General features: G+C 36.0%; 2 protein-coding genes across 4 annotated transcripts in view; one reads left to right on the plus strand and one right to left on the minus strand.

The window, feature by feature from the left end:
* Positions 1-323: 323 nt before the first annotated feature.
* On the plus strand, positions 324-5,555 carry LOC113231765. Of its 2 annotated transcripts, none has more exons than XM_026466283.1 (3): positions 324-491; positions 568-723; positions 4,858-5,555. In XM_026466283.1, the coding sequence occupies exons 1-3, from the start codon at positions 428-430 to the stop codon at positions 5,052-5,054; spliced, it is 417 nt and encodes a 138-aa protein (XP_026322068.1). In that variant the 5' UTR covers positions 324-427; the 3' UTR covers positions 5,055-5,555. The 2 variants fall into 2 exon arrangements, with proteins under 2 accessions (XP_026322068.1, XP_026322070.1); XM_026466285.1 differs by lacking the exon at positions 4,858-5,555 and adding an exon at positions 2,334-2,696.
* A 6,772-nt stretch (positions 5,556-12,327) lies between these two features.
* The window catches only part of LOC113231669 (coronin-2B-like), a 41,864-nt gene continuing 33,751 nt past the window's right edge, over positions 12,328-20,440 (minus strand). For both annotated transcript variants that reach the window (XM_026466120.1, XM_026466119.1), the window contains 4 exons: positions 18,469-18,571; positions 16,741-16,919; positions 15,803-15,952; positions 12,328-14,948 (listed from right to left, as the gene is read on the minus strand). In XM_026466120.1, the coding sequence (XP_026321905.1) occupies positions 14,811-14,948; positions 15,803-15,952; positions 16,741-16,919; positions 18,469-18,571 (570 nt within the window). In that variant the 3' untranslated portion in view covers positions 12,328-14,810. The remainder of the gene's footprint in view (positions 14,949-15,802; positions 15,953-16,740; positions 16,920-18,468; positions 18,572-20,440) is intronic.

Genomic DNA, 20,440 nt, shown 5'->3' on the forward strand with positions numbered 1-20,440 from the left:
TGTTTTATTATCATAAAAGTTGTTTCAGAGAATAAAATAGGTGCTACTGTTTTTGCTTCTCGGACTATCGTTCACGTCGATTGTAGCCGACGCTGCGGTTGACGTCTCGACTGCAGGCATTAACTGAGTATGAGCTCTAGAGTTTGCTCATGGTCTTAAGCAGGGAGATAGGGCGAACCTTTTTTGTATCTAAGATCATTGGGCGGTAATTTTTAAGTATTCGAGCCATCAAAGTACGTTTCATTCATTCTCTGAACCTGTTACTGTCAAAACGCCACTAATCATTCGGTCATTGCATTGATAAACGGTGGATAAACGACTCCTGAACGCCGGTTGTCTGTCTTGGCCGCTTCAATTGTTATTGATTTTTGTCGCATTTTATATTTTTCGATAAATTGTGCATTTCTTGAATTGAAAAGGTGTTAAAATGTCTAAATTTTCAAATTATTTCATATTGTTTGTGTGTTTTCTTCTCGCTACATTTTCAACAGGTAAGAATAAGGGCGTTTCCGCGAGAAAGTTTGTTTTTATTATAATTGTTTTATTTTTGGTTGATTTTATTTTTAGTTAACTCAATAAGCTGCTACCAGTGTTCAGGGACGGATTCAGACAATCCTTTCGAGTGTACCGAGTGGCTGGGTAATGATATAGATTTGAAACCGACGGATTGTGGGGCAATACACAATGCCCAATTTTGTATCAAACATGTAGGGAGGTTTGAAGGTGAGAACCGACATATGACTGAAATACTGAGGAATACGAAATTCTATAATAATTTCTATCTACTAATGCGGATTTCGGGGCAGAGTTACAGCTAAACAATAACAATTAGATTGCTAGGAAAAAAAGACAATCTATGTCCCTTCCTTAAGATAGAGAAATAAACTTTAATATATTTATTGTACTAATTCTTCTGTTGTTAAGTGTAATAAACTTATAGATGGTTATTTCAAAATACTAACAACCTCGCAGGACTAGATTACTAACATAAACAACAAATAATTTTGTTCCATGACTTTTGACAAAACTTAATAAATATACCAAAAATAAAGTTTTAAGTTTAATGGAAGCAATTCGGGGCGGCGAACGCCCCCCAATTGCTACCGCATTTGAAAAGAAAACCTAAATTATCTATACACTACATTTTTTTTTTCTTGTGATATGTTAATATAATACGTTTTCAATTTTTTTTGTGGTGGTGAGCATTGAAATTTTTTATCTTGTCTAAGTGGGCAGTGAGCCATAAAGTTTGGGAACCTATGTTTTAGATGGTAATAAATAAAGGTAGGAAGTTCAAACGTGCAAGCATCCTCTCCGACGATCCCCAAGTTTGGCACAGAGTTATTGCTGCTTAGAGAGATCTATATAAATGTTTTTATTTTTGTATGAAAGTAAAATCTGATGAATTATTATTAGGGTGGCTTAACTCAGGGCCTATGCAGCCCCTCATCACTGCGAAAATGGGTCATTTAAAGTCATGGGAAGATGACAAAATGATGATGATGAGACAAAAGATGTTGTTTATGATGTTAATAATACAGTCCTGTAAGGTTGTTAGTGGTTTACAAATAACCCTGTATAAGCAATATTAGACTTGAAATTCTAGTTAGAAAATTCCATATGCTTTAACTTTCTTAGATGTGGAGAGGTAGATGCAATATTTGCTTGTGGAAACATTTTAGTTTTTATATTAAGTAATAGTGTTGCATTTAAACACTTTTTAAAGAGTCGTTTCCCAGATGACTGGGAAGGGAACTGGCCAAATTTAAAAAAAATATACTGTATTTTTATGATGCCACTTGAAATGATCAATTACAAGGATTAATATCAATCCCTCTCAAAATTAAGTTCTCCTTTTTGCTCCTGAATTATTTGTGATTTTATATGATACCATAACAAGTGATTTACAATTTCCTCAGATAATTATTACAAAAAAGTACATGGTACATTCGCAAGGCCCTCGTGAACCATTTTACCACATTTGTATGTAGTTTGTCTACTAACACTCACTTCTTGTAGCAACTTTTATTACTTTTGTTTTTTTTTGTTTACATACTCTTCCTTACTACTTTTTTAAAATAATTAGCTTTTTTGACTATTATTTTCACATCTTATTAACATTTATGTTTAGCCTTGTTAAATTTCTTGAGAAGTTGATAGTACACTCTGTATTTTCTATGCCTTCTGTAATATAAATGTTAATTATACCCATACTACTATTACTTTAACTAATCCATGTTAATTTAACTGACCCAAGAATTAACACAAGGCTAAATTATCCAGTGTATAATATATAATATATCTATACTAATTAATTTACTAACTCTAACTAGGTACAGCAATATTATGCTACCAATGTAACTCAACATCAACAATGGAATGTGGTGACGGACTCATGAAGCTAGACGGTGGAGTGATAAACCCGACATCCTGCGAGCATGTGTACAATGCTAAATTCTGCATTAAACAAATAGGTTTCACGTTATGATAATTAACTGTTTGTTGATGCACTATTGTTCAACGCATTATTATATTATATGAATTACTGGTTTTAAAGTTCGATCATTTTGGGGTATCGTATTTCCGTACCATATCGACCAAATGTATCAATGTCGCTACTTTGGAGGCAGCACAAGTTAAGGATGTTGATACTGCATTTCAACTTGTTTATGATTACTTCACATCTATTTAATAAACGTCACATATGATTAGTCATCTTAATTATTTCGTAATTTATGGCGAAATGGTATCGTGGTTTTGAACCGTATGGGTGCACCTATAAATTCGTATTATGATATTTAAACATATGCATATACATATATTTTAGAAAAGTAATCTCGGTACGGAGTACTAAAAAAGTCGACCTCAAAACCCTCGCAAAACATGCAAGTGAAAAATTCATTGAGACATGTAATAACAATGAATGAAACAAATTTTTCTAAAAATTTTGCGGAACTTTGTGATATTTTAATCGAAGCAAGTTTAGGTAATCATATTTCGGATCCCATAGTTCTCGCGGTATCCTGTTTTCATTAACAAATACATATAAAGAAAACAGTTGGATTCGTATTTTTTAACGTCGAAAAACCGACTTTCTGTGTGATCGAAATACATCAAAATATTTATTTTCGGTCTCACTAATGGATTAATGATAGTTAAGCTTGAAACATTGCCTTTATATTCGAGGAAACGGGTCTTCTTTGACTTGGTAAACAATAAACGGATATTCCCAAAAAGTCTGCATAACAATTATTTCTCATAATTCGCGAGTACGTGTTACACCAAAATGATAGAAAGTTAACCTAGCACAATATATATAACAGTGGATGGTGTTAGTGGTCTGAAGCACAGAAATTTACTATGTACTTTAAAAGAATGAATTACTTTGCAACAAATATTGGCTTTCATATTTTGCCAAAATTTATTGCAAATTATAAAGAGTAAAGAACATATTTCTTCAACATAGCATAATTACATGCTTAAATTTTCCCTTCATACACTAAAGAATGGGTACATAATAAGACTACAATTAATGACACAAATTCATCCACTTAATTCTAATATTGCCTTCAAAATCTAATATAAACTGCTTTGAGTTTCCACAGCACAGATCACTATATATTTAACGCTATATTATAATTAATTACATTGATATGGTGATGAATGGTGAGTAATGCACGACACTTAGTTTCTAAATTATCTATATCGATACTTCAGGGAAAGGCGAGTGAAAATCAAAAATTTTATAACTTTGTTGTTTCAAAATGATTTTATTTTTATAACTACATTTACGTGATACATGTTTTTGGATATAAAGCGCAGGCCACACCGCGAGTGAAATTAAGTTAGCTTTAGCTCACAAAGCCGCGATATGTTTTCATACAAACTGTTCACACCGTGAATTAAGCTAGTTGGTTGCATTCAGCTACATGAGCTAAGCTATCTCAGCTTCGCTCGCGGTGTAGCCTGCGCTTAATAACAAAGCTAACTACATATAAATCATTTTAGATCTTTTTGTACGTCTCTCTTTCCCAGAAGTATAATATTATTTAGCACTTACGTCTACATAGAGATAGTATACTTAAAAGTTAAATTGTAACCCTGGCGATATCACAGCGGTTCTTCTATTGTCAAATTACAGTGTTAGAAAGTATTGGTATTGGTATTGGTGCAACGGGCTAGTTTCCGGAACTCGACGTCGAGGCGCCTATTTTGCGTGTTTTGTTAGAAAGTAACAATTAAACTTATTTCGTCTCAGCTTTTCTCCACTTTTCGTTTTAATTTCTACTAAAAATGTCATATATACATACCTCTATATATCATACATATATTAACATCATAAGATGAAAAAACTTAATTAAATGAAAGCAAAAACTGGCTGGAAAATATAACGCTTATTAAACTACCCGATTTTAAGGGCCCTAAGTCAGGAGTGGGCGTGGCCCCATTTAGGGCGCCGCTATTAATAAATAACTTATTAAGTCGCCCTAATTTAGTAACAGTTGAGCTTGTGAAAGAGTTCGTCCAGCTTAGTAGTGCCACCTTACCTATGTCTGCCGCCAAGCAATAATTTCAGCATTACTATGCGTTCCGGTTTTGAATAGTAAGAGTGCTGGTGAAATTATGGGCACATGGGATTTGTCAACTTGCGATTTAAATCTCTGAGTGGCACTGCACCTGTTACGGACAGGACATTATGTACAGCTTACCATTAGGCGCATGACTTGTTCGTCCCGTCACTTAATATTATAAAAAAGGGGACCCAACTCCTATTACACCCCCGTAAGTTAAAGTTAGGGTCCCTTGAAAGCGGTAGCAATGTTTAAGAACGATTAATTATACCTTCCCATTTTCCAGGTGGAATCAGTACGAAACGTTTTTGTTCGTCACTGGACTTGGGCAATTATTGCAATTACGTACAGCAACCAGGTGACAAATTGGAATACAGAAGTTGCATATACACTTGCAGCACTGACAGCTGCAACGCAGCCTCCAGTTTACAGATGTCGGTTATTCTTTTAACTTTAATATATTTTTTCAAACTAATTTTGTAAGATCAATGACTGCTTGATTTATAAATTTACGTGTTTTTAAATTACTTTATTGTATTTATGATTATAGTTATGTCGGATTTCTATTGAAATAGTAAGTATTATCAACAGTCTGATCTACAAGAATATTTTTAAATCAGAGCGGTTGTTAGTAAATATACCTCATAGTTGATAATTTGTGACAATTCGGCAGCATATTTCTAAATTGAAAATTAATTCCATTTTATTTTCTCTAGAGTTACTCTGTTAGTTTTAAGAAATAACACTAAAGTGAAACCAGACAAATTATAGAAATGTAAGGACATCCTTATAAGGTCCTGTTAGGGTTGTTCACATGTCATTCGAAATTATTATTCTAGATTCCGGTAAAGGTGCTTAAAGATTTACTCGATTTTTTAACCGACTTCAAAAAAGGTGGAGGTTGTCAATTCGCTTGTATGTTATTTTATGTATGTTACGCGATAACTCCGCCATTTGTGAACCGATTTTGATGATTTTTTTTTGTTGAAAAGAGGGTAGCTCAGTAGTAGAAAATATCTCTAAGGGTGGCAAACTAGGGGATTAATCAGTTTTGAAGTCGGTTTTTTTAATACTCTGTACTGATTATTGACGATCGACACATGTCGATATACTAAAAATACGATATCGAACATCCGTTTCTTACGCATTTACTCTATTATGTCTCATCACACATGTTGATCGACAAGAAATACAATGTCGATCGTATGTTGCTTACTTTCCTCGTTTTGTTTGGTCACACATGTCGATCATCAAAAAATCAATCAAATCTGCTCTGATAATATCTTACAATGATACATTTAATTTTATATATAAAAAAATCTTAATGTGTGGAGCCTAAAGTTAAGCTTTAAGTAGCCTTTACGACTTTTTTGGACGTTGCCGTCGCGGTATAATATAATATATAGTAATGCAAGGGAATATAAGGTATGGCATGTATTGCGATGATATAGCGTTTGAGAAAGCAGTAGCACTGTGCCCATCCCGTCACTGCCGCAGCGGCTTTCAAAAGAAAAGGCTTTAAGTGATTTTAATCTGTCCATTGTGGTTGATGTATTTTTTATTTTAAATTTTTATTGTGATCAATGCAGAATCTCGTAATAATCACAACAAGAAAACGTACTTTTAACATTGTTATGTTTGCTAAATAATAGATAGTAAACGTTTTCCCTCACTCTCTGCCAGGCTAAAGGCCCATTTAGATGGGGAGAGTTTCTCGCACGCTTCGAGACGAAAACTCGTAGGCGATTCTCGTAAGCAATAATCGCCATAAGATTATCGTATCATAATGTTTACATTCAGGCAAGAACTAAAATCTCGCCTACGATTATGTCGTACGAGACTCGTAAGCAACTTAATCGCCTCCTCGACTGTTTACACGGAGAAATATGTAGTAAGGAGATTCTTGCTTACGAGTTTTCGACTTGTCTAAACACGATCTCGTATGACATTTTTTCAAGTTCATACGTATATCGTACAAATCGGTTCGAACCGTTTTGAGTGCGAGAATTGCCATTCGAGTTCAGTGATTACTGCGGTATGACTATGGATATATCAAAATGATGCAAAAACCATTCAAATTTGAAACTGCTGATAATATTAAGTTCATTGCACTGTACAGAAATATAATTTTGATTTATCATTTTTTTTTTTAATTTTATAACTACTGACACAAACAAAACTGACAATTATGATAAATTTATAGGGCGAGTGAGTGCGTGTGTGAGTGCGTGAGTGACTGAGTGAGTGAGTGAGTGCGTGCGTGCGTGCGTGCGCGCGGGCGTGCGTGCGTGCGTGAGTGAGTGAGTGGTGAGTAAGTGAGTGATGAGTGAGTGAGTGAGGGGTGAGTGAGTCAGTGAGTGGTGAGTGAGTGGCTGAGTGAGTGAGTGTGCGAGTGGTTAGTGAGTGAGTGGGTGAGTGAGTGAGTGAGTGAGTGGTGAGTGAGTGGCTGAGTGAGTGAGTGTGTGAGTGGTTAGTGAGTGAGTTGTGACTGAGTGGGTGAGTGAGTGAGTGAGTAGTGAGTGTGAGTGAGTGAGTGAGTGGTGAGTGAGTGAGTGAGTGGTGAGTGAGTGAGTGAGTGAGTGAGTAGGGAGTGAGTGGGGAGTTAGTGAGGAGTGTTTATTGAATAGTACATTTACTTGAAAAGTCGTGTCGGCCATCTTGGATTTAGAAATAAATGCTATGTTCGTAATGAGCACCTCCAAATACCTCAGAAACGATACCCAACTTGCCATTATTTGAAAAGTGCGGGCACGACTTTTCATCCTGGATTTAGAAAGGAGTGCCATATTCGTTACGAGAGCACCCTAAATACTATATTGCCCACGCTATATTCGACCACAGAGGCACTCACTCACTCACCGTTATTTGAAATTTTTTTTTCGCTCTTGTTCCATTAATTCTTGTCTTAGAAAAGCAGTGATAATCAAAACACCCTCGCGCGCTGCACTCGTGGTAGAAACGGCTGGCACAGAAACTCGAAATACGATTTTTGCTTTCGAGTTCTGTTTACACGGAGACGTTATATTGAAAGGCGAGGAGATTATCGCTCACGTGGACGGTCGATAATCGCAAATGTTTAGACGAGGAAAGTTTTTTTATATTCTTTCGATAATCGTATCTTCGAGACGAGAAACTCTCTCCATCTAAATGGGCCTTAATTGATTGTACGTACAATTTACTTTTAGTAAATTTTATTATTTTTATTTTAAATTTTATTATTATTTAGACGTATTATGCATATTTTCATTCGTTGATGTCTTATGGCATCACACTATGGGGTAATTCAACTGAGTCGATTAGGGTTTTTATTCTTCAAAAACGTGCACTAAGAACAATAGTAGGCATAAAAAGGGTCAGACCTGCAGAAACCTTTATAAGAAATACAATATAATGACCATGTACTCACAATATATTTATGATATAATAGTTTATGCGCGTCAAAACTTGGCTACTTATGAGCGACGTACGGGCGGAGGCCGAGCGTTACGAAACGCGGGAACACTAAAATCCGTTGCCCACCGTACCGAACTTGCAACTAGAAATCCGCGGGTAATAGGTCCCCGATTCTACGAACATCTACCCACAGACCTGAAAGTGTTAGAAACGATGAAACGTTTTGTACCCGACTAAAAATCCTTTTATTGGATATTGAATTGTACAGTGTCGATGAGTTTCTTTTGAAACAATTTTAATTTTATTTTATTCGACAAGCAGTAGTTATACTACTTTATTTTATATTCATTATTATTATTATAATTTTATTACTGACGATCATAGTTATCCCTTGACATTGTATTTCCAATTGTAATATTGTGACATTGATAACATGAAATAAACGATTCTATTCTATTCTATTTTGTAAAGATAAATTTAAACTCTTACATAAGATAATTATAAGTATTATATATATAAAACTTGCAATTTTATACTTCTATTTACAATAAAATTATTTTATCAATAAGTTTATTATTTTTTACGCAAAACCGAAAGGGATTTTAGCGGTGCTTGTATTATGAATGTATCGTACAGAAATACGGAGTTTTTGTTTCGGTTGTTAAATATTGAAAATGAAACTATTTTTTCGGATTTAAATTAGGTGGATACCTATATTTATTTTTCATACAAACCAACGTTTTCCTATGGTCTTATGGTCACGGCTAAGATGGTAAAGTCACCACCCAGTTGTGTGTAATAAATGCACACCCTATTTTTATTTCACTTTTTCACAGACGCACACCTGGGGGCTCCTACGATCTTGACGGTAAGACATCTCAAATAAGGTAAAATGGCAGGTCTTCACTCGGCTGTTGGTGCTTTTACATGGCGTCTGTGGTTTTGGCGTACAATCTTCAACTTGTTTGGGCAATAAAACGTCCTCTTGATCTATGATATGTATAGGTTTTCTTTCTAAATACCGTATGGCCTATTAAAATCATTTAAGGTGGTGGCGCCAGTGGCCGTGAAGCACCGCTGTTCTGACATCTTTTTTAAATTCATTTCTAATAAGATTTAGACGTCAAGCTAGACACTTTGTACTTTGGACCGTTCTTATCGTAAGCCGCACAGAGTTGGATTTAATTTTTAAGTGTCAAGCTTGACGTGCTCTTGACCCTGTACAACATTTTCTATCATAGTAAACCCGCGTACCCGTTATGTCGTAACGTTTTATTTATCGTTAGACGACTGTCGCGTCTAGCCTGTTTCCATATCACGACTAACGGTCGTAAACATTTATTTTATCGTTGAACGACTGTCGTGTCTAGCTGTTCCACCAGATAGTGACGACAATATATCGGTTCACGGCAGCCGGCTTGTCGTTTGCATGGCAGAGTCGTTTGATGCACTGTAGTCGCTTCTATGAGTTCTTTTCCAAAGCCAGTACTGTGTTCGCTCTAGTGTGAAATGGATGAATGTGTTACTTTTTAAAAAGGCGGAAGAGCAAGCAACCGAAGAAATGAAAGTTTTGGGTACATCCAATGTTATTAAAAAGAATTCCATTAGGATAATGTCAAACGTTTACAGGCGAACTGAAAAAAGATGAGAGAAAATGTCGGGACTATTTAAGAATGTAATATTTATAATTAAATTTGAACAAAACTCCATTCACAACAAATATTTAGCTGTAAGTAAATAGTTTATGCCCTCGATTTCGAGCCTTAATGGGTTTTAACCCGATTTAAAACCCGGCATTAACAAAGCGCTTGTTTGAAAAAACAAACAAACGTGATTTAGAGCCCTTATACGTCGTAAAGGCGCGTATATGCGCCGCAGACGCGCTGTAGTGAATCGATTCAAACGCGCGCAAACATCGCGTTGCAAGCAAGAAGCTTATAGAATTTCATGTAGTTGCTCGATTTGAAGAATTTACAGATTTACGAACACAACTATAATAAAAACTATCTCTTATCAAAATGCGCGATACATACACGCATTTTACAACGCGTATGCGCGCAGATGACGTGTGTCGTCGGCGTGTAAAATACGCCGTTTGCATAGCCTTTAAAACAATTTTTTCGAATCTAAGATTCGAAAAAAATGTTTCATTTTCAATATGTATACGAGTATATGTGTTCAGATGAACAAATGGCAGTTCCCTTACAGAGCTTTATCGCCTTGATTGTAGACAAAAGTGAACTCATATTTTATATTGCTTACTTAACAATGTTATTTGTATCTTGTTGTATGCATCTTATACCTAAATAAAATAAAACAATACAAATACTGTCCAAATATTTATTGAAAATTTGTGCTACACAAGCTTGATATAAAAATACACAATAAATATTAACATCAACTTAGCCAAGTAATATATCCAGCTATGCACAATAATACTTTCATTTTTACTTACCATGCTAAACTATGCCTTCGTACTGAAAAATGGAATGTAAATTTTGTAAATTTCATGGAAATGTTTATTAATTTAGTCAATGAGATTATCAATTTCAAAATATAGTAATTGAAATTACATTATCAAAATGTAAAGTGTACTAAATACAGTTTTAGGCTATTTTTAAAACATGAAAGGCATCTTAGAGAAAATCTAGCATCTATTATTATGATGCTAGTATCAAAATCTAATTTTGATATTAAAAATCAGGTAACCTTTTTGTACAATTTCATATTATTATGCAATGTTACGATTGACCTCTATGAAGACCTAAATGTTTCTAAAAAAAATTTAATTGCTTGAACTGGATTTAAACTATACACTAGCGTCATATCATAATAGATATACAATAATCAATATACAACACATACAAACGCGTAGTAACAGGTAACATTACTCTGAAAATCAGACTATTAAAACAATCACTAACAAGACTATCTGCTAGGATAAATCATTACTCTCCTCACTAATCACCGTTGTCTAACATTTTTGTAGTAACTCGAAGTCGTGCGATCTTTGGGAATTTTATTATAGGATAATATGCTGTAATTTGGAAAAGTCTTCGAAATAATTTCCTTTAGTGAAAAATATACGATTTTGAACATTATTAAACATGAATGACTGACCCTAGGGTTGGACTACACGTTTCAGTAGGCATCAACACCGTGGCCTTACTAAAAGATTTTTTTTATGAAGCTAGTAACGGGACGAACATATCGTGCATCAGGTGGTAAGCGACAGGCCTGTTCATAACGGTTGCATTGCCACTCAGAGCTTTAAATTACAAACATCTGAGGGGCACTGCTACTGCACCCGTCACCTTGAAACATAAGTTGACAAGTCGCGTGTGCCTGTAATTTCACCAACACCCTTCGTATCATTCAAAGCTGAAACACAATAATGCTCACATTACTGCTTAGCGGCAGAAATAGGTTCATATGAGTTAATGCTACTACGTGCGCCCGATATATCATGCGTCATCTAACAAACACGTTTCCTATGAATGTGGTGCTGTTGCGTGTTGACAAAAATAGTCTAGGAATTCATTCATTCAATTTAGAGCACAAGGGAGTCGCCACGCTTAAGGAGAGACCACACCACCAGCGAAGCTAAGTTAATTTAGCTCAAAACTCGCAACATCTTTGGCTCAAGCCGATTTCACGGTAATAAGTGTGGTGACACCCTTACTCAGTTCTCAACAATGAACGTTCCTACACTCGTCTTTATATGTCTACTTTTTTGATATCTGGAATTTAGATTTTTAGAACGATTTTTTTAAGACTCATTTGTAGTACGAGTTTGAACGGAATTACAGCTCAAGATATGAAGGCTAAACATACGTTGCCCTGAACATTTGCTTAGTGCTAGTTAGTTACGACAGTTAGTCAGGAGCGAAACAAAATATAGCTATAAAAATAGAAATTACGCTACTGAACACTGCTTTGCTCGGTTGTGATCATATTATGATTTAAGAATTTAGCCTACGTTAGCACTAAAAGCTAGGTCGACCTGCAAAAATTCGATCGCGAAATTTCAAGACGTAATTTTCCAAACATAGTATTTTTTAATTTGTCATATACACCGTGGTGTTTTTTTAACTGGGACAGTACGGGCAAATCTGAAACTCCATAAGGGAATCTGTCTTAGGCTCAACTCACACTGGCGTAGAGTCGAAGCGTCGCTTCGCAACCTGTTTTACAACTACAACGCTTGGACGCTCACATTCGTGCACCCGGATCACAATGTAGTCGGTGTCTGACGCCTCACTGCGCTCAAGTGACGCGCGAAGCCGCTCGACTGCATCCAAACGTCGACGCGCGTCGATGCTCGTTTCTATATTTGCATAACACAAATTTGTACCTTAATAATGGGAAAATAGAGATGAATGTACTATAGGCGAAAAACATGACTCGTCGTGACGCTTCAACTCTGCGCCAGTGTGAGTTGAGCCTTAGGAGCCCTTAAGACATTTTTTGTGAAAACAATTTTGGATTAGTCAACTTTTTTGTCAAGCGAAACTTGTCCATAAACTTGATTAATTTACACATTATAGACAACTGACGCTTGACTAAATTGTTTTAAAAAAAGATTTAACGGTTTCTAAGACAGTTTCCATGTATCTTCTCTGGTTTCGGATTTCTCCATACTGTCCCAATTAAAAAAAAAACATATTCATTGAACATTGAAAGTCCTGAAATCGCGCGGCTGATTTTCGGTTGGTGTGTCGCTAGGCTTAAAACGCTTGGCAAAGTTTCTAGACTTGTCGTGATCAGTCTCGTAAATGCTATTTTTGTTCCTAGCTATCAACTTAACTAAAACTGGTACATAATTTTTGTGCTATATAAAAAGTGCTCACCAAATGATCACATAATCAAAATGTCAAAATTTTAAAAACCAACGACCCTGATTCATTGCACATAAGAATTGTATAGAAATAAAGACCATAAAGGCTTAGAAATAAAGTACATAACAAAATTGTGACCAAAAAAGTTTCCTGTCATGGAATTTATCACAAGCTTGCTAATTAGCGAAAACCTGAAAGGCCTTACATTACATAATTGCGAATAAAATATAATATACACTAGGCCTTATTTATACCGAGAACACTTACGAGTAAATGACGTAAAAATATACGCATAATACTGTAAACATACATGCACATAAAGATCATTATCGGAATTAAAGAAAAATTATCACTTTTTGCATAACTATGTATAATAATTAAATATAAAAAAAACACATCTTTCGTGTTCGTAAATTCACTACGAAAAGTAAAAAAGTCGTTATCATAGAGCTTCATACAAATCGTATGAACAAGATTGCGGCTCGAAAACTGTTGCTTACCTTTGGGCTTAATAAAGAAGCTACCATAGAAGTCACAATAAACTTGTAGCATAAAATACTAAATGCTGACGTAATAGCCTAATTGCTATTTGTAAAAAACTAAAAACCATCTACAGACTCTTATTGGCCAATGTTAAATACTATCAATTTCTTAGGCCCTTATCTACCAAAGCAGAACGTACAAGAGCTACCAACATTTATTTCATATCATCGATGGCTTTCTAGAATAGCGGCATTTTTTTCGAACACATTTAAAAGTTGATTTAAAAAAAGCTATTTGGCGCACAAAGCCAATCGTATTACGGAGCAATTTTGTGTATTCACAGCAAAAAAAAAAGTATGGTCTTTGCCCCTATTCTTGAAATTGTTTCAAAACTCATTTCTCTGCTCCACTTTTGTAGATGGACCTAACTCTCCTCTTTTTGAGCTATACTAGTGACAGATGTAGCCACTAATATTTCTTAATGACGTCGCTCCAATGCCTATTGTCCTTTTCTGATAAATCTAGAATTCACCGGCATCATTCTGTATTAGTGATGTAACAGGGGGACAGGACTAGTTCAATGCCAGTCGTGGGGATGTCTAAAGAACGCCATCTATTGGTAAATATTTAGGCCGTGTTGGCCGACAGTCGGGTAGTAAATAACAACGTTAGCCGACTATCATTTGTCTATGATGTCGGTTGATATATCGCTTAAGGATTCCACCAAACTGTGCGACTCGTAATCGTATGCGGTCAGAAAAAGAATTTTGTTATATTATATAACGATGTAAAAGACGCTAGGACTAATAGAAAAGACGTTACACAGACACTCTATCGTGCGTGATACAGCAATCGTGCAAGATTGAGCGCGCGTGTAAGGACGTTGGAAGGAAAAGGGAAAGACCGCGCGATTGCGCACATCAGTCGCGCGCAATCGCGCACTCCAACACGCGTCAGTTTCACGCGGTGTATTCTGCGCTATTAGCCTTTACACGGACGCTCTTTCCGTTGTAACAAAAATGAACACGAGCATTCGCGCGCGAAAGAACTTTAGCTTAAAAAAATTCAAACAGGTAATTGCTCACGACAGGCTTTCCGCGCAATCCTGTACGCTCCTGATCACGCGCGATAAAGTGACTGTGTAAAGGGTGCTATTGGTATAGCTTCGGTGCCGGCGACGCAACTCGTCTTTGTCCGGCAACGGAAGTTTTTAACCTTATAGTGGAACATAAGAAGCCCGACACTTTCTAACAATTAGGGTTTTTAGATGATAAGTGAACACAGATAAACCTTAATGATTTTTAAAAGTTCGAATGCTTACCATCTAGACACTTTTTTTAGAACGATTGACGCCTAAATTATATAGCGCGATGCCCTATATCGTCGTTACACCGCAGCTCAGCATCAGTTCAAAGCATTTTGGTTTCAAAACGACAATAAAAAAGCTAGAAAATTCTAGATACGACGTTGGGACGCGTCGGTCCGTGGCTTTGTAATATAGGCCTCAAGCAAAGTGTGGTGTAGTTTAGGACCCGTCGCGCTGCAAACGCGCTTGTAGAGCCGCTACCTGTTGCTCGAGTTCGCGAACTCGCTGTTGACTGTTCTGCAGCTGCCGCTTCGCAATCCTTAACTCTTCGCCTTGTCGATTAAACGCAAGGCGCAACTGAAACGTACAAGATAATAGATTATATTAAATGTTCTTGTCAAGAACAGGGTTGTTGCTGATGTAGGTTTTTGATGTAGTTAGATAAGAATTATGATTGTATACTAACAAGATTATGGATTATTTTGTATGTGAGATAAATTATATTATTATTTTACACATTAGCGGGTGCTCATGTGGGTGCTGATGCTGATTCAAAACTGGATCTATCTACATCAAAAAGTTTATTCTTTGCCATTGTAATTAAATTTCAATGATTTAGTGACATTTATTAAGATAACCTCAGTACAGAGTACTAAAAAACCGACCTCACACGTTCGTGGAATTACATCTGTTTACCAAGTTTTATTGAAATCGGTTACCGGAAAAGTGAGCGAAACTGGTTTCGTCCTCTAATTAGTGCCCTTAGAGGGGAATATTTTCCTCAAATTTAAACGGGAGGTACCCTCTTTCCAACAAAAAAAAGAATCATTAAAATAGGTACACAAATGCCTTTATCGCGTAACATACATACAAAAAAAAACATGCAGTCGAATTGGAATCTATCCACTTTTTTAAGTCAAAGAATCAATCTGAGCTACTTTTTCGGCTTACAGTATGTTTCTGGAAGGTTTGTGAATTATTCCAGCGTGCCTTTTAGGTCATGTCACGACTCGAACATCCGCAATGGATATCAGCATCAATTAATGCGCATACGGATGCTGATATTCGGAATAACTCTAGACCAGGTGGAGTTCAGATCATTTCAACATGCACCCAAATAAAATAGGAAGGCCTTATTGATCCTATCTTGTAAAACATTAATTAGTACACTAACAATATCCAAGGTAAAATAAAAAAAAACTTAATTCTACCTCATGTTCCGTGCTAAAGACGTCACCCTGGTTGATCTGCTTGTACAGCGGCACGGGTTCGACGTCGCTAGTCTGCTTGCCGAACATACGTTGCAGCTGGTGGAACTTGGTGTTCTGGTTGGCATTCGTTTTCTGCGATTTCTCTGATACCTGCGCAAAAACAAATACATTCAAAACGAAATATAAGAAATGCCGTCTACAATTTATTGCAAACTACTAAAGTTTGCAATAAATTCTAGATGACATTTCTTTGAATTGATTTTCGAAACTAAGTAACGTTTTAGCTCTGACTTTTACATTAAAATATTGATATTACACACAGATACTTTGCGTTTTTATTAAATGTTACTCATATAATATAATCAACGTCTAAACAAGATCAATAACCTTGACAAAAATGTAAGTACTGACATGTGTTGGCTTCTTCGAATATTATTACAATCGCATAGGGGGTTTCCTTAGCACCATCTATTGATCAGCGCTAAGAATCAAAATAAGCGTCTGAATAAGCGGAATTACGAGTACGACATTTTTTTGAATGAACTTGGGTATTTCATTTGTTTTAATTATATTATTACATTATCTGTGGTTGTAAAGTTTTAGCCTTCGACTTCGGGCGTTAATGGGTTTTAACTAGATTAGCCGATAGCGAACCCGGGCGCTTGCGCATCTGTGGTCCCAAAAGTTGTTTAGTGTGAAAAACAAATACACGCGATTTATTTCTATAGATCCAACAAAATACTTTTATTGTTGTGTCTATGTGTAACAATCGTGAACCTTACAATATCTATATAATTAATATGGTCCCGGTTATGTCGGGTACTACGACGTTGAGCGTCTCCTTTCTTACTTTCTAATTCAGTCGAGTTTTGAGAAGTATAAACCCAAAGATTGTAACACTTGAGTTTGCTAAGTTAGTTACAAAAAAAAACTCTTACAATATCATGATCATTATTAGTATGGTTCTCCGGCGGCTGCCAAGTGTTCAACGGGCGATAGTCGGGCGTGGTCTCTCGTGACAGGAAGGCGAACTTCTTCCTGTTGTTGGGATCCTGCGGCTGCATCGCCGGAGTGTCTTTGTTCGTTGTGCGGGGTTTGTGCGTCGATATTGTCACTCCTGTAATGTTGATTAATTGTTATTGTACACCGTCATCCTAAATTATTTCAACATGTCACAAGTGCACGCCGTTCTGATCAACTACAAACCAGATCGTGCAAAACTGCACTACTTAGAGAAAGCGTAGTTGTAATGGTCTCGTGGTTCGAAGGTCTATTACAAACTTCCAATTAAAATAAGGAATTGCAATAATGCTACAGAGTTTACGACAATGTCATTTAATTACTTCAATGCAATGACATTCTACAACATTGAAGACTTCATTTAAAATTGACATTATATATTATTTATGTTCTTTTTCATTTCTGACATTTTGTTTGTATTAGTATTGTGACTGATGTTACTTTATTGGACGGCATGAATACCGTATACAAATTATTGCATGTATTATTAATTATTGTATTGTATATAAAAAAATGTGAAACTTTGTATGCTGCAAGGCGGATCACAGATTATTCTATTCGAAATTTTTCTAACACCTTTTGTAACCTGTATATCACAAACAAATAAATAAATTTGAATTGTATCTAGATAGATGTTTTCTTGGATTAAGGGAAAACGGACAAAAAATTTAAGATCGAAAACAGTGCAGGGCAGCGGTCGCTACAATCTATTCTGTATTTAATGTTGAATCGATTAAAAATCGCGTTGCAATGAATCGATACAAAAAATCGCTAGTATGTATAAACTTGAATTGATCTTCATAAAAATCGAATCATAATGTGCATCTCTAGCTTCTACAAGCGTCTAATTTGAAGGCCCTTTTATAACATTATTAGGAGAAATTAAGTAGCAGTAGGGCTTCTCGTGGAATAGTTCGTCCAGGGAAGTACTGCCGCCAAGTAATAATGTGGGCATTCCTGTGTTCCAGTTTGGATGGGTTATGGTGCAGGTAAAATTACACACACATGCACTGTCAACTGGCACAGGCACATGAAACTGTCAACTAGTATCTCAGAGTGACGGGCACAGTGGCAGTACCCCTAAGATATTTGCGGTTAAAAGCTGTAATTAGCCCTGTAACTGTTATAGAAAGGCATGTCGCTGACCATCAACCGCACGACTTATTCATCTCATCTGGTATTATAAAAAAAACCACGTGATATTTACAGTACAGTAATAAAAATACTTAGGTTCTTTTTTGTTCTTTTTTTTTTCATTATTATTATTTAGTAGTGTAGTCTTTGAATTAGTGAATGTCTGCAGTGTTTGTATGCCAATTTGGCCGGGTATAGTGAAAATATATAAATATGAATGAATGAAGTACAAGAACATTTCATTTTAAATTAAAGTAAAATATTATAGCAAATATCTATTACATAAAGTATTCATGTATCACATTCTAAATTTAACTACACTTATTTTTGGCGCCTTTTGTAGATGTGGCAATTTCTCATTACATAAACTATATGGACATTTTGTCCGATCTTGTTTCCCTGCATTAATTAATTTTCCTCAGATACGTAATATAGTTTGTTTTTGTCAGTCCATTGTACAAAAGCAACGCTTTCAAATCTAAAGTGTAATAAATAATACACGCAAGACTGACCTGTCTTCATACTTATCAGTAGTGGTGGAACATTCATCCCGCTTAGCCAGTCTTTGGCAGACAACGCCGGAATCGGGGCTGCAGTGTCTGGGTACAGATCCTCCTGAAACATGAAGACGAGTACATATAATGGGCTACATAAAAAAACATAAAAATAATTCTTACGGTTGTTCACTAATGCGCCGCGCAAACATGTCTTGTGTTGGATACAAGCAACCGGCAAGTAGAAGCAAATATTTTTTTTCATACAATACATATGTAATCAACACTGTCGCCGGTTGCTATACACCAAAAAAGAAAACAAATACAATACAATTAAATTAAAAATAAGCGGTGGTACAATGGGCGGTCTTATCGCTTTAAGCGATTTCTGCCAGACAACCTTTGGATGGAAGTAATTATATAATTCACAGGAAAAAGACGGCGGTGTATGAAGAATTACTAATCAATAGATAAAAATTGATAAATAAAGGCAAATATACATATATTTATAAATAAATAATAAAACCAATACATGTCATGAATATCGTAAACTACTATATATTCTTATACCTATAAATATAAAATTTCTAAAACATAATTTCAAAACATAAAAATACCTAAGCAGTCCAAGTCACACTAAAGTTAGGTAGTGTTCTTTTACCATATTTTTTAATATATTCAATGATTTCGCTTGTTGAATAAACAAAGGTAAAGCGTTCCACAAAACAACCACAATTTGTATGAAAATAGAAAAATTCGCTTCTAGTTGCCGGTTGTTTGCACAAGACACACGTTTGCGCAGCGCCTAAATAATTGTCACTAATTACAGGTACATGAGACGCACTATAAGTTTCCGGAATTAATAAGAGAAAATAACTACAAATGGTCAGAAATGAATTTATTGTTTCTCAAAAATCCTCCGTTAGCGTTAATGCACTTTTTCACACGAATGAACCAATTTTGAAAACATTTATGCCGCTCCTCCGAAAATCGTTGACCATTTAACTTTTTCTTAATTTTTGGAAATAAATAAAAGTCATAAGGTGCCAGGTCAGGATTGTACGTGGGATGGCTCATAAGGTCAACGTTGTTCACCTTCAAATATTCATTTGTCTGCTGGCCATGTGAGAACTGGCATTATCGTGGTGCAAGATGAGACAGGGTTTATGCACGGCATTCACTGTACGATTCTCCAAAGGAACAATAGCCATGTGTCCAGTTTTGTTAAAAAAAAAGAAGCAATCATCCGCTTAGAGGCACTTTGCACGCGCGCCACTTTGGTTGGTTTCGGCTCATCCCGAAAGACCAATACGCTCGATTGCGGCTTTGTTTTGGGATGTAACTATAAATCCAAGTTTCGTCACTTGTTACTATGTCCCACACCAAATTTGACGCCCCTGCGTTGAATCTGGTAAGCATGGCATTGCACCAAGAGACGCGATCCGGTTTTTGAGCCTCAGTCAAATTGTGTGGGATCCATCGAGAGCACAGCTTTTTCACACCCAAATGTTTGTGTAGTATTGATTGTATTTGACTCATGCCTATGCCTAAAGATGCCCGAATCTAATGGTATGGCACATGCCTGTCTATTTTGATCATACGGCGCACAGCATCGATATTTTTGTTGTTCACAGCATTGAACGGGCGACCATCACGAAATTCGTCACGGAGATTCACACGACCGCGTTTGAATTCTGCAAACCAGCTATAAATAGTCGTCTTGCATGGTGCTTCATCGCCAAAAGCAGTTTGAAGCCGAGCAAAGCTCCGCAGAGCTGTTAAATTACACTTAAAGTCGTTGAAAATCATACTACGAAAATTTTCACGAGTAAAATCCATGATGATGTAGATAATCAATTTCTAAAATGACGCTACAATGTAAAAACAAGTGACGGTCAGATGAAACAAACTATATTCTACAGCCAAAGAGTTCCATTTTCAAATGTTCTAATTACTTTTTAAATATTGTTTATGTAAGTGACCACTTCCG

This window comes from Hyposmocoma kahamanoa, unplaced genomic scaffold (genome assembly GCF_003589595.1).
Source record: "Hyposmocoma kahamanoa isolate Upper Pololo Valley unplaced genomic scaffold, ASM358959v1 66, whole genome shotgun sequence".
NCBI lineage: Eukaryota > Metazoa > Arthropoda > Insecta > Lepidoptera > Cosmopterigidae > Hyposmocoma > Hyposmocoma kahamanoa.